Source organism: Ochlerotatus camptorhynchus, unplaced genomic scaffold, assembly GCF_037179485.1.
Source record: "Ochlerotatus camptorhynchus isolate MF236.1 unplaced genomic scaffold, CSIRO-AGI_Acam_v1.1 ptg000328l, whole genome shotgun sequence".
Classification (NCBI taxonomy): domain Eukaryota; kingdom Metazoa; phylum Arthropoda; class Insecta; order Diptera; family Culicidae; genus Ochlerotatus; species Ochlerotatus camptorhynchus.
The window spans coordinates 4009782-4025254 of record NW_027040816.1 but is presented as its reverse complement, the minus strand read 5'-3'; the positions used below and the strand labels follow the sequence as shown (position 1 = coordinate 4025254).

The 15473-nt window shown below is 40.4% G+C and overlaps 2 protein-coding genes across 3 annotated transcripts in view; one reads left to right on the top strand and one right to left on the bottom strand.

Annotated features, from left to right (window-relative positions):
- The window catches only part of LOC135708143 (uncharacterized), a 508021-nt gene extending 500455 nt beyond the window's left edge, over positions 1–7566 (top strand). For both annotated transcript variants that reach the window (XM_065230121.1, XM_065230122.1), the window contains 4 exons: positions 6428–6519; positions 6591–6783; positions 6851–6986; positions 7053–7566. In XM_065230121.1, the coding sequence (XP_065086193.1) occupies positions 6428–6519; positions 6591–6783; positions 6851–6986; positions 7053–7347 (716 nt within the window). In that variant the 3' untranslated portion in view covers positions 7348–7566. The remainder of the gene's footprint in view (positions 1–6427; positions 6520–6590; positions 6784–6850; positions 6987–7052) is intronic.
- The window catches only part of LOC135708141 (BOS complex subunit NOMO1), a 546399-nt gene that overhangs the window by 3860 nt on the left and 527066 nt on the right, over positions 1–15473 (bottom strand). The gene's annotated exons all lie outside the window — the stretch shown is intronic.

The window sequence follows — 15473 nt, the reverse complement described above, 5'->3', positions numbered from 1 at the left end:
TGGTTAGGCGCATCTTATGGTTATTGTTTATGCGGGTCGATAGCCCCCCTGGCACGAGACAGTCTCAAAGTCACTCAAGCTTTCAAATGAACTGAAACACAGAGCGGATCAATTTTAAACACTGTATTTCTCCAAATTAACGATGCACTATGGTGTGGATTGTGTGGTGTGGTCGAGTTTCTGGCAGATATTTTTGACGACAATGACGACTACAACGACTGCAGTCCAGCGAGCGCTCGTTGTGGTTCCGGAATGATTCTGTCGATTACGGACGATGAAAGGCCGATCTTGTCGGCAAGATGGCGGATCCACCGCTCGCTGAGAATCCGGTACAATTCCGGCAATGGCGGAAGATACAAGGCTGACCTTGCCGGAAAGATGGCGGTACCACTGATTAGTCTACCGGTGACTTTACCCGAGCAAAGTCGGTTAACAAAATGAAAGCAAATCGATATTAAAGTTTGCAGTTCCTATCATAATGAAAACTCATTTTGATTTCAATTGTCGCGACAGAAGTCTGATATCATATTGTGCTTTCATTATGCAGTCAAGACTTTTTAAATCAAAGCAACTTAACTTGAAGTTCTTCTGTTAATTTCTTGTTTAAAATTTAGGTCATTTTAGGTCATTCGTGACTAGCCCGAGGTGACATTTGAGCTCAAATCTTTCAGCGTGAGAAGCATGGATGCTAACCATTTACGACAGGCCCGTATTCAGTCAAACATTATGAATGCAAAATCAGTAATCAAATTGATTTCATTGAAAGCAGAATTAGTTTTCCGTTTGATTCAACAGTGTAAAATGTTGCTCTCATTTTTGCTGTGTTAACCGTTAAGTCAACCAAAATGAGATCAAATGGAGTATTCAAAATAAGTTACATCATAACAGCAAATTCTGATTTCAATTTGATCTATAACTTTGCTCGGGTAGCGAGATGGTGGTCGGACTAGCACCATAGAAGTAACTCTAAGACCAGAAGTTCCCGAAAAACCGTGCTCAACTTTTTGTCTCAGCTCTGGTACTCTCTTCGGTCCCAAGCAAATCGATGCACCTCTCGAAACATAGGAATATCCACGAACCCCTCATTCCATCTGCCAAACTTTCATAGCGAATCAAAACAAACATAGTGTAGTACTATAATTTCGACTAGAAAGAAGTACGTTAATCGATTTGCTTGGGACCAATAGGCTAGTCAAGTAGTGAGCCAATTCAAAATCTTTAGTTTCCAACCGGTGCTAGCACGACTACCGTACGTCCAACCGGTGGAAACTAACGATTTAAAATTGGCTCACTACTTGGCTTGCAAATCAATTAACGTACCCCATTTTAGTCTAAATTCTAGTACTACACTATGTTTGTTTTCAATCGCTATGAAAGTTTGACAGATAAAATGAAGGGTTCGTGGATTTTCCTATGTTTCGAGGGGTGCATCGATTAGCTTGGGACCGCAGAGAGTACCAGAGCTGAGCCAAAAAGTTGAACACGTTTCTTCGGGACCTTCTGGTCTTAGAGTTACTTCTATGGTACAGTGTTGCCAGTAAATTCAAAGATTATGAAAATTTCTAATGATGGGTGCCAAACTGTGTCCATGCGAATACCCAGGTGTGCCCAACTGTGTTTTTCGCACACTATGCGGAATGACCAGCCCTTTGAAACAGATACAATTCAGTGAAAATCGAATATTGTGGATCGCATCTTTTTCGCTTAACATTTATTTTTTTTTTTCCTGCTGGTTCCAAACGTAAACAACCCCTGTACACTGAACCAATTTGACATATTCTTGTTATGTGGGAATCTAATAAATTTGCGCTATAAGATAATCCATTGAAAATGATATGATTGAAAATGTGTCAGGTAAATTCTATATGAATATCTGATACATTTACAATGCTGATAATTTGGTAACTTTTATATGATCGTCATATGATAAATGAAAATCAGTTAAATTATAATAATTAACTGAAATGGATTTGAAACCCATAAGCATAAGCTTTACGTTTCACCACAATATAATATATGTGTCATAAATCAATCGAAGTAAAGTTTATGTGAAAATCACATGAAATTTACTTCTTCTTTTGACACATATATTTAATCGATTTCTAAAAATAAATCGAAAAATAAACATCAGGCAGTGGGAGCTTTCACAGTTGTGTCTTTTTTTTATTGTAGCTGATTTGGGATTCGATCAAGAACTGTTGAGGTGTGATGCTTTCGGTTTCTGCGCTCGATTCCACTGGGACACGGCTGACTTCAAGGTTGAGCTCGTTCAATTAGCATGAAATAAGAACAGCTCTCCCGACATGGAATGTAGTGCAACTTTATGCTCGTTTTGCTAGAGTGAAGACAAATAGCACTGACAAATTTATGTTCCGTTTCGGTGGTGTCGTTTGTTCAAATCTTTCTTAATGCGCCTGTGTGCAATAAATCAACGACTAAATTATATAAGTTGATGTAACTGGTTCATGAAGTTCGAGTACTAGGGCTGGAATCTGAATTAGCCGTGTAGAAGGCTTACAATTAGAATCGCAGCAAAGTAAATATTGCAGTAGAATAATTTTTTTTTCAATCTCAATACATTCTTTTCCGGAACCCCTTATCTTATGAAACAATAACAAACAAAGATTATTCAATACAGTATCATTGTTGTTAGCAATATTTACAATATCAACTAATCATTTTAATGAGTGTACGATAACATCGTTGAAAATTGTTTCAATAATTTATGAAGAGCAATCATGTAAGATGTATTTTATTTTGAGCGATATTCATCCCAGAAAAACATGCCAAAACAAATGTTTGCTGTTGGATTTCTTAAAAGGCAAATCTATATGACTATATAATGATTGGGATAAATCTGTTTACAATCTTTAAACCTCAAAAATCAAAGGAAGCTATTCCAATGAGATATGAGATATACATGTTTTCCTATACTGCAAAGTTAAATGACAGTCCAATAGTTTCTACATATCTGTTTACACGCGACATATCAACAAACTTCAAAAATCGTTAAAAGCAATTCAATAAAATATACATGATTATCTTATAAGATATATCTTTTAGTGAGCAATATTCATCATGAAAACAGGTATATTGTACTGTATTTTCTCATAATGCAAACTTATATGATTTTCCATTAGTTTCTAGATGTCTGTTCCCACATATATCAACATGACATATCAACAATTTTTCACCATGAAATATATCAGACAATATTCATATACTTTTTACCTATCGCTAACCACGTTCGAAGCAAAGTATTATCAAGTACAAAGTATGTGAAATTACGATAGAAATCATTCCATATCGCAGTCATAGTTTTAAAGTGATAATACAATGGAATCTATCAATCATCACGTAGAATGAATAAATCTGCTGACATTGCTGTGTTATAAGATGGATCCAGTAAACGGTACATGTCGATTTGTTTCAGTGTAGGTTTCTTATCGCTTGTTTACGTTTGGAACCAGTTATGCGAGGTAGGCGACGATTGTACGTATTTGACAGCCACCTCCCCCCCTTGTTTTTTTTTCACGCATGCAGCTGCTAAGCGAAAAGTTGACATTCCGAGAAAGAGCGTATCTGTTAGATGTTCACTTCACCAGAGGTGTAAACTGCTTGATTCAACTGTGAACTGCGAAAAGAGCAAATTGACAAATGTTCCACAACCATTTGTTCACAACCTTTTTCGCTAGGGAAATGTCATGATTGTTCACTTGTTTCAAGTTTCACTTTGCTTCAAACTGTGTACTACCATAGAGGTACTACACTTTAACCTCAATAAGACTCTATTCTCTTGAAAAATCCAATTATTGTTCCATGGAAAAGTCAAGTGGTAGGAAACGTCATTTTAAACTGCTAGAATGATATGATCAATTAACCACTTCGCTCGAATGAACTTAAAATGACGCTCATTACCACTCGAACTTCGAAATAAAACAATATTTTGAGATTTTTTCTTCATAAAAAAAATAGCAATTTGAGCAATTTTGCGAAATCGCTGGTAGAAAGTCACGCCAAAACTGCTTGACAAAGTGGTCCATTCATTTATTTTGAAGACTCAATCGCGCTAGCTTTAGGAGCCGATATTTCATTGATCGTAGCTTAACAAGAATAACTTACGGATTACTCGCAGGTTGACTCAAGGTTTTTTTTTTAATAATTCGTTTATTTTTCCAGGCTTATTTGCTGTAGCTTTGCGGAGCCGATATTCATTGTTTAGATAACAAAATTACTTAAAACTAACGTTAGTAAAGCGGGGGCCGATTACGGCTATCTCGAGGTTAGGGGTAACAAATTGTAACAAATGGATGGCAGGGTAGGGATTGTGAACACAAGGTTTGGAGAGCAATGTGCTCTTGATTTCGAACTAGGCGACACTCTGATGAAAAAGACAAACATGGGGGTACACCGATGGGCAGCTAACAACTTGAGGGAACACAAGATGACACTAACTACTAAATCCTCAAATCTATCCGTTTTAAAAAAAAACATAAATTAAATTCAAATAGTCGAGGTCTCGGCTCGCCAAGACATCTCTAACGGGTATCGCGGGTTGTTTTCTTCGGGCCCTGAGGGATGTAGATAACTCAGATGTGGCAACACGGTGTAAGGTACATGACTAAACAACATGCTCGATATCGTGATAACCACTGCCACACGCACATAAATTGCTGCCTGAGAGCCCCATTCGATAGAAGTGCGAGTCGAACGAGCAGTGATTGGACATAAGCCTTGATATAACGCGTATAAAGTCGCGGCTCATGTCCAACCCTTTGAACCATGGTTTTTACGACACCTGTGGGAGAATAGAATGTAACCATCTTCCCAATTCACCATCATTCCATTTTTGTTGCCAACTGATGAGGACTTGCTGACGAGCAATGGAGAAAAATTCGTTGAAGGCGATTTGTCGCTCAAAAATATCGCCTTCCATAGCGCCCACCTTAGCCAACGAGTCCGCTTTCTCATTACCCGGAATTGAGCAATGAGATGGGACCCAAGCTAAGGTGATAGTATAGGAGCAGTTAGATAAAGCACTCAGTTTAGTTCGTATTTCAGGCAGGAAATACGAGGAGTGCTTCATCGGCCTCATTGAACGAATAGCCTCCAATGAGCTAAGACTATCCGTAAAAATGAAATAATGGTCAGAAGGTAGTGAGGCAATTCGCTCTACTGCGTAAAATATAGCTGCGAGTTCCGCAACGTATACGGAGCATGGTTTCTGCAGTTTATAGGAGGCGCTATGAAATTGATTAAATACACCAAATCCAGTGGAAGCATTTATGGTTGACCCATCTGTGAAAAATCTTTTATGGTTACTTACATGGTGGTACTTGATTGCAAAAATTGAGGGAACAACCATCGACCGATGGTGATCTGGTATTCCATGGATTTCTTGCATCATGGTCAGATCAAAATTTGCAGAGGAACTATAGAAGACTTGAAAGCAATCACGATTGGAGATTAATGAAGAAGGACCAACCTCCAGCGTCATGTACTCATAGTACAAACTCATCAATCTTGTTTGAGGATTTCGGTCGAGCAGCTTCTCAAAGTGTTCTATTACCAAAGGATTCAATACTTCACAACGGATGAGAAACCGGAAAGACAGCTCAGCGAAACGATCTGTCAGTGGGAGAACACCCGCGAGTACTTCGAGGCTCATCGTATGATTCGAGTGCATACAGCCTAGCGCAATACGAAGGCCACGGTATTGAATCCGTTGCAGCTTAAGGATGTGTGTTTTTGCTGCGGATTGGAAGCAAAAGCTGCCGTACTCTAAAACCGAAAGGATGGTTGTTCGGTACAACCTGATCAGATCTTCCGGGTGTGCTCCCCACCAAGTTCCGGTAATTGTACGAAGAAAATTAATCCTTTGCTGGTATTTTTGTTTCAGATACGCAATATGTTTTCCCCCACGTGCTTTTAGAATCGAACCAGACACTTAAATAATTGAAAGATATACTTTGAGCGATTGTTCTACCCTTTAGTTGAAGCTGTAACTGTGCAGGATGATGCTTCCTAGAAAAAAACAACCAACTCAGTTTTCTCCGGAGAGAATTCGATACCCAGCTTCATAGCCCAAGTAGACAAATTGTCTAAAGTATCTTGCAATGGTCCTTGCAGGTCCGGTGCACTTGGCCCTATAACGGACACAACGCCGTCATCTGCAAGCTGCCTTAGCGAGCAATTTTCATCAAGACAACCATCAATGTCTTTTACATAAAAATTATAAAGAAGGGGGCATGAACATGAGCCCTGGGGGGACCCATGTAACTTTTAACTCAAGGTTAGCAAGGGTAAGATTTTGTGGGGAGATTAAGGTTAGATTTAATTATCGTCCCTAACCGGGCACACTTTAATAATATCTGAACAATAATATAAACATAGATAACCCATGGCCTATGCTGTCTTCCACTTGCAGACGATGAATCCGGAGAGAAAACGGTATCCGTTCTGCTCAGCGGTGAGGAATCCGAATTGACATTCATCGATCACAGCTACATGGAGATGTCGGTAAGTACCTACTTGAACATTTCAACTACATTCGAACACTATGTGTAACTCGAAACTCTATCGACCTACAGCCTGAAAACTGCATGTCCTCGTACAATCCACACGGATACTGCGTAATCTACTCGTCGGCGGATCGAACCAGCTTCCTGATCGCCGAACAGGTCCTCCAGATCCTGTGGACAACGGAGAACATTGCCCAAAAGGCGGTGATCCTGGTGGCGAACAAGGCCGACCTGGCCCGAAGTCGGATGGTCACCTCCGATGGTGGGTAGAACTAATCAATGAATCTATCATTTCTATCCTTCACACCTGTTAATTCGCGTTTCCGCAGAGGGCAAGCAGATGGCAACGCAATACGACTGTAAATTTATCGAAACGTCCGTCGGAATCAATCACAACGTGGATGAATTGCTGGTGGGTCTGCTCTCGCAAATTCGACTGAAGCTGGAGAACCCGGAAAAGTCTCGGTAGGTGTCTCACTAACTTCTCGTTGCCTAACCGAATCCGGTCTAAGCTTTTCCTTCCCCCCACAGGGACCTCTTCCGCAAGCGATCGATTCGCAAGTCCAAACGACGTGCCTGTTCACCGCTGGGCGGTGGCATCTGCCTATCGGGCATGGGCGGCGGGACCAATCCGAGCACCCCGGTTTCCGGAACACCGGTCGCCGGCGGAGGCTTCGTCGAAACTCCACCCGGCAGTGCCCACAGCAGTCCCCGCAAGTACCGTGGCTCCCGAACTTCGGCCAGTCTGAAGGTGAAGGGACTGCTCGGCCGGGTCTGGGCCCGCGATTCCAAATCCAAGAGCTGTGAAAATCTGCACGTACTGTAAGTTGAGTCGGATCAAGAGAGTTCCATCGTGCGTCATTCTAAAACTACAAGTACTACTACTCGAATACGGGAAAACTGTTTAAAATGTAAAATGTAGGTCCTTAGAAATTCAGTTCGCGGAACGATATTTTACTCTTCATAGCGTTAAACAATGCAAAACTGTCAGTCCTCGAAAGTCGAATGCACATTTATTTTTTAGGTGTACGTGGAACACAGAAAATACAGAAATCGGTTTCCTCAGTCAGACACAAATTAGAAATTAAGTTGCAATCCCAACAAACATTGAATGCTGCATAAGAGCTTCTTCAGCTAAAAAATGGCTTGTTCAGCTTTTAATCAGCTCAAGTAGCTTGTTGGGATATTTTATAAACAACCAAAAGTGTGGTATGATGTTCAAAATTATTATGATTAATCGGTATTAGAATGTGACAAAAATTTAAATGATCCCTTCGGGGGCGTACAAGTGAGTCAACGAGCAAATTTTACCACGCGACTTTTTGACTGTAGGTTAAGTTATTAGCTATTATTTTTAGATGATTTACTCCCATTTTGTATTCCTTCGTTTTGAAATTCCTTCTAAGTCGTAATTTTAGTTCTTAGCGTTTAGAAATCTTTATCGATGTGAGAAACAGCATTTAGTTTGTACCAACACCAATCGAACGACATTTCTATTCAACATATCTTTTTTCGATCGAATAAATGTCATTTCTGTTGACAATCACACATGACGTCATTTCTGTTGACAATCACACTTGACTATCGTTTTGTTTTTGATCCTCGCAACAATCAGTTTCCTGTCTTAATTTGTCCTAGTTACGAAGTGAAAACCACAGAAATCGCAAGGGTACAAAAATAGAAAACAACACCGCAAGTCATCGAAACGAATTCTTCCCAGAGAGACAGAATACCGAAGAAACTTCCTAGATCAAAAACACTGAAATATGTTACAAACAAAATCAAAATGGTAAGTGCCTTTTTCAGTTACAGTCGGAAGTTTAAGCTTTTTTTTCCTTTGTGTTTTACCAAAACGGTGGTGTATCTCAAATTCTGATGGTAAAATAAAAATAAGGTAATAACCTAACTCAGCACCAAAAATAGCCATTCGCAATTGCTAACAGATTGCTGAACGAGTGTGAAATTTTCCAAGCAAGAAACTCTGCACGTAGACTCGGAATTGGCAGCAGTAGAACGAAACCGACGAGACATTGAGAGAATGTGAAAAACGTTCTCTCTCGTGTTCACAGCCAACTACATACCCACGTAAAAACTGAACGATAACGATCAAGAGCGAGTGAGTGAGTCGTTTGCTGCGCGTTGCTATGTTTTTGTTTTATCGGTATCCTTCAAGAAACGAAACATCGAACGATTTTTCCAATTTGCTCGGCAATTGTGTACGGGATCAGATCCCAAACCGAAAGTTACCGGATCGGATCGATTCTATCAGCAAGGAGATGGAGCAAGACACGGAAATTCAACTGTAGCTGGATGCGTACAAGTCAGTGGATGTTCCGCGGCGTTTCCAGCCATAGAAAAACTGCGAGGTGTGCTACTTCCTTACTCGCGAAGGAAGCTGAAGCTGAATCGATACTGAAGATACGGAAGTTGGCGAGGATTTTAAGCAACGGACGAAGGCCACTACTTGCCTAAGTCTCGAAACACATAAAATCTTTATTGGTATTGGAACCGACTTACGCAAAGTACACTTCCCTAATAAACAAATACCATAAACAAACTCTATCACGTCGTTAAGTTTTTTTTTATTATTATTATTTTTATTAGGGTTGGAATAAGCTGCAGTCTGCCTTTCAAGATTGTAGGTTGGTTGACCAGGAAGATCAGGCTCCTCAGGAATTTCACTTCGGTACGTTAATTAAGATTCTTGAACTTGGTAGAATGCGATGGCCTTCAACAAAGGCAGATATGGCAAGCTTACCCTTGAACACAGACCTTGAATCACTTTTGCGAAAGGCTACGATGAGGAGAACAAAAATTTCTCTTTTCGCATGGTAATTCCCATTTCCCCATGAAAAGGGTCAGTGCAGTAAAGAGTGTTACGATCAAAATTTTGTCAAACAAGAATGTATGTAAATTGATTATTTTTTCATTAAATAAAATTAAAATGCATATTTTTTTTTAGCTAAGCTTCCGGTTGCCCAATTCCGTGTTGCTGGGCCTTTCATTTAACTGCTCCCATCAGATTCTGTTCAGCCACCTCGTCCACCTCGTGAAATTCAGTAAAATTCTGCGAACTTCAGGCAAATTAATAAATAAATTCTAACAAACTTCAGAAATAATTTCCATGAAGTTCTGAAATTTTGAGAACTTCATGGAAATTATTTAAACTTTCGGAGAATTCGGCGAACTTCAGGAAAATTGGAAGAATTTCACGAAAGCAAACTTCAGTAAAATTCAACGAACTGCAGGAAAATAAGTAAATAAATTCTAACAAACTTCAGTAAAATTGGGCGATTTTCAGGCAAGCTATATGAACTACAGGACAATTCTGAGAACTTCAGTGAAATTATTATTTTTTTTGGAAAATTCGGCGAACTTCAGAAAAAATCACCGAACGGCTCGGAGCTCGATGAAGCTCAATGAACTTCAGGTAATTTCGGCGATCTTAAGGGAATGTAGAGAACTCCAGGGATTTTTTTCCAAGTTCAGGAAAATTCTGCAAGGGAAGTTCTTTGACCTTCAGGAAAATTCCGAAAACTTCAGCAAAATTCTTCGAATATCAGAAAATTTCTGCAAACTTCAGCAAAATTCTGCGAACTTCCGAACAATTCTACTAAATTCAGGAAAATAAATAAATACATTCTAACAAACTTATTAAAGGGCTGTTCATAAACTACGTAGACAGTTTGGGGGGGGGGGGGTGAAAATTATCCACGGCCCATACAAATTTTAAAAAATTTGTATGGAAAATTGTCTACGCAGAGGGAGGGGGGGTCAAGAATTAAAAAAAAAACTTACGTAGTTTATGGACCAGCCCTTACTTAAGGAAAATTGTGCAAGGTAAGTTCGGGGCGATTCAAATATAATGTCCACTCTTAAGAGGGGAGGGGGAATTTGTTTCAGTACGCGTGTGTTAGGAATGGTAAAAGTTAAATTTAATTTAATTTAATTTAATAAGACTTAAAATAAATGCCCAAAGGCTTGGTAGCCATCATAACGAAGCAATGAAATTCCACATTCCGATTCCTTGGTATTTTTTACCTAGGGGATGAGTACTAAAGGGAGTTAGATTTTGATAACTCTTTACTGGGAATGACACTGATGAAGACTGCACATAGTAGTCGCAATACGTATCTGTCATGGATACCAAAATTAATTAAGAGGAATTGAACGGAAGATAACCGTTTTTGTTGTTTTAATTATTCAATTGTCAATTCAGTTTTAAACAAACAGCACCCGACCAACCATTTCGTTTGATTTCTTTAATTTTCGATACATTGATCATCAAAGACATTCATATCGATAGCGATCGTCACCATGAAGAAATGTAAAGATACTAAAAATCTAACCGTGAATCGTTTATAAAGATCTTTATCAGAATGTTGCTACCAATCGTTACCTATGTAAATATATCGATTTGTGTTGCCAGATCAAAATATCGATTTCTGTTGTCAGATCAAAACAACAATACACGGTACTGTTAGTTTTGGGATTTTTCATCTGCATAATTGCTAGTTTCGATCCCATGCCATCTAGACTGCGTCTTTAATTTCTATACTGGGGTCACATTAAAAAAATTCAGATATGTAACGAAAAATCCCAAACACGGACGCAACAATAGAGTGCAAATCGAACAAACGGCACATTGCGCATGCTTTCGGTTGATCGCTCACCATTTCACCAATGAAAGGAAGGGAGGAGAAAAGCAGCGATAATCCTGTCTGCATCGACTTGCACTGGTGTGGCCACCTTTTGAAAAACAATCGGCCTTTTTCAGGGCCACCAATTCAAAACCGGAAAGAGTTAAGACTTTAATGATCAACCTATTTGTTCCATCCACTAGTGGTCCTACGTCAAGCTTCCGCTCGCGCCCCTGGGCACGGACCCTTCTACTTTTTTTGTTGGTAGCTTAATCCTAGGAGATGAGTACTTAAGGGGGTTAGATTTTGATAAGTTCTTTAGTGGGAATGACACTGATGAAGACTGCACATTGTAGTCGAAATACGTATCTGTCATGGATACCAAAATAAATTAAGTGGAATTAAATGGAAGATAACCTTTTTTTTGCTGTTTTATTTAAGCATTCCGCTAACAACCCAATTTCATTACTTCATTATGGTATTGTGCGCTTCCTCGTGTAGCAAAGCTCTCGGACGGAGTGTACGGACAGGTACATATACATTAATCTTAGCCAGTAACTCCGGCACATCATATTCAGCAAGCAAAACTTTGGCAACGAAGGCAGCCTGCGATGCGTTTCTCCGCTCAAAAAGAGTATCCAAGCGTAGCAAACGACAGCGATCAGCATACGGTGGTAGATTAAGCGGGTCGCTCCAAGGAAGATAGCGCAATGCGTATCTGACGAATCTACATTGAACAGCTTCGAATCGTGGGGACTCCAGACAACACACGCAAACTCAAGCAATGAGCGGACCAATGAGCAGTAAAGAGCTTTAACACAAAGGATCCCGGAATTCGTTTGAGACTTTGAACATGAATCCTAGTTGACGGTTCGCTTTGTCGATTGTGGCTGAGAAGTGGCGAGTGTAAGTAAGCCTTTCATCCAACACGACGCCAAGGTCTTTTACATGATCAACACGTTGGAGTACAGTGTCAGCAACATTATAATTGAACAAAATAACATTTCTAGTTCGGTGGAAGTTAATCACACAACACTTTGAGACGCAAAGGAGCATAAAATTACGCACATACCAATCATGAAAGATCTCCAGAAGCTTTTGTAATTCTAAGCAATCAGCTTGGTTGCGAACAACAATGTAAATTTTCAGGTCATCAGCAAAAAACAATTTACCTCCGCTAGGCAGGATAAACGTTGCATCGTTCACAAATAGAGAGAAGAGCAGTGGTCCCAGTATGCTTCCCTGTGGAACTCCGGAACTGTTCGAGAAGCAGTAAGATGAGTAGTTTCCGATGCAGACAGTAACTTGCCGTCGTACGAGGTACGATCCCAGCCAACTGCAGAAGGGAGCAGAACATCCAATTTTGTCCAGTTTTGCTAGTAGAATGACGTGCACAACTTTATCAAACGCAGCTTTAAGATCTGTGTAGATGGCATCCACTTGGAGTTTCTTAGATACATTTTCCATGCAGAAAGACGTAAAGCTGACGAGATTCGTTTCGACGGAGCGGCCAGGAAAGAAGCCATGTTGGCAGGTGCTAATGTAGTTTTTGCAGGAACCAAACAATCTCTCATTGACCAGCGACTCGAACACTTTAGATTCGACCCCGAACGACGTAATCCCACGGTAGTTTTCCACATTGCATTTGTCTCCTTTCTTGAAAACATGGAACATAGTAGAGCATTTCCATAGCGTGGGAAACTTACGCTGATGGAGCGATAGATTAAAAAGCAGGGTCAGCTAAGATAAGGATAAGGCTAAGATATCACAGCATTTTTTCAGCACAGCAGGTCCGGGTGAAAAAGAAGATTTAGTTTTCCTTATCGCAGAGAGAACCATTTCACATCCACAGTAAAAACATCCATGTTTACGACATCGGTTGGCACATCGCGGACTGCTAGATTGATTTCAGCTTGCGATGGTGAGTCGTTCGAGAAAACGCTCGAGAAGTGCCTTGCAAAAAGCCTGCATTTATCCTCAGTTGTCAATGCGTTGCCCAGAAACACCTTCGACGGGAGACCAGTTTCCTTTCTTTTAGTATTTACGAACGACCAGAATCTCCTAGGATTGCTTCGCAGATTGCGTTCAGTGTGAATTACATACCGCTGGTAGAGAAGCTTTTTGTAGCGGTGATAGTTGTTACTGGCAATTGAAAAATTCCGTTTGGTCAAGAAACACCGCCGATGAATAAGGGCACGAAGTGTTCTAGCACGTGCTCTTTTCAGGTTGCGGAGGGTAGCGTTAGTCCATGGCGATTTTCTAGGAGGTAGGCACTTTGGCACTGAAGCAGAAATACAGTCGCGCAGAAAGCAATTATAGCGATCGACAGCTATGTCGATCTCCAGGTCATTCAACACGTTCCAGTCTATCTCGGACAAGGAACGTCGCAGCAAACGTAAATCAGTCTTCCGGAAGTTGAGACGATAGACAATCGAAGTTTCATCAAAGTGAAGTTGAGATCTATTTGCGATAGAAATATCCAGAGCAGGATGGAAGTTGTCAAGAGGAACGATGACATCAGGCGCCTCAGTAACGGTACAGTCAAGCAGTGAATTTTCACTAACGAACACCAAGTCTAGGAAATGAGACTGAAAGTTGGGAACTAGATTTATCTGCCTCAATCCATGAAAACCAGTACCGTACACAAGCAAGCGGCTGGCCGGAGTAGTAACAGATGCTATTGGATCTCGATATGCAAATCCCTGACCTGAGTGCGACCAGATAAGCCCAAGCTTTTAGTATAGATGAGAATTCACTACAGCGTGACACATATGTATTTGAACAAAAAAGAAATCATATACATATTTGGTTTTTAATTTTCAAAGTTCATTTGTCATTTTATGTATTGTCGCGCTTATGCTAAATTCTCATTTGATGACGGTCGAAGCGCGCCGTTCATAAGCGCGCTGCAACCTCGCTCATAAGGATTCTACACAGGTGTGTAACTTAGATAGTGGGCCTTATTACGGGTGTCACTACACGGTGATAAGGAAGTGATATTTGGAATAACATCCGTGATTGCCGTGCAAATCAAATGCGAATCACTTCACCGTGACGACAAGTGACAAGTTTTCACCGTGAAGTGACATCCGTAATAAGCCCCAGTATTTTATGGCAGCGGCTTGAGAAGCGAATCCTGGATAAAGAGCCGCCGTATGTTAAATCAATGGGCGCAGTCGTACGGCCATAAAAAGAGAACAGATGGTATAATCCCTTTTTGAGAAATTATCCTGCCACACACAATAGAATGCAAAAAAAAACATCTCTCGAACGGACTCGGTAGCTTAGTGGTTACCTTTTCTGCTTACTGCGCAGAAGGTCGAGAGTTCAACGCCAGGCCCATCCCCTTCCTTGCATTGGCGTAGCTAGACAATTTATCTGGAGGGGGCCTGGCACCCCTGGCACCCCCATTAGCTACACCAATGCTTCCTTGCAATTTATCACTATGCCTTATTCTATCTCCATTGCTATTATAAAATCTGCCAGCTACGTTTACCGAACGAATCCTACACTGAGGCGAATAAACTTAAGAATTTCATAAGACTCGACTTATGAAAGTCACATATGAATTGTTACTGATTTTTGTCTAACATGTGGTAGTTCTTATACGCCTATAACCATTTCATTATCCCAAGCGTTGAAAGCAGTGCTGCAAATGCTCATTACAGCATGTGACTATGGCATGACCAAACACTTCCGGACAGGGGTTGAAACTGTTGACGTTTTTACGACACCCGCTTCGTTGTCGTGCGCGACAGTTTGTTTGTATTCGTACTCTCATGTTCTACCGTGTCGTCTCTCTTACACAACACAAACGGGCAAAAACATTCGAGCAAAAAGAAAAATTTCAAATAACTATCATATGACATGTGTGATTTCGTTCTAATTCCTCAATTTGGTGTAAATTAAACCATGTCTGATCAGAAATGTTATTACTAGGACATCGTTGCTTGCTATTTTCATAATTCACACAAGCACAACATCAGCAGCTCTTATTATGAGAAGAACTAAAATACATACATTCGTGACGGTCTTCGGCAACAGTGTCGTATGACAGAGCCTGTGATATGACATTTTAGTTAGGTACTGTAATTTGATAGCTTGTTTTGCAAGTGTCGGAAGCAAAGGCAGTCGATTATCACAGAAAATGCGTCGACTATGGTGACAGCTTACAAGACTGCTCGCGGGTAACTAACTCAGTAGCATGAGACCCCTGAACTGTGTCACGGGGCCGGCATGTTACTGGATATTCGGAGGGGCTACGCGGACAAATCATGCAAACACAGGAATATTAACATTTTCTAAAACATTT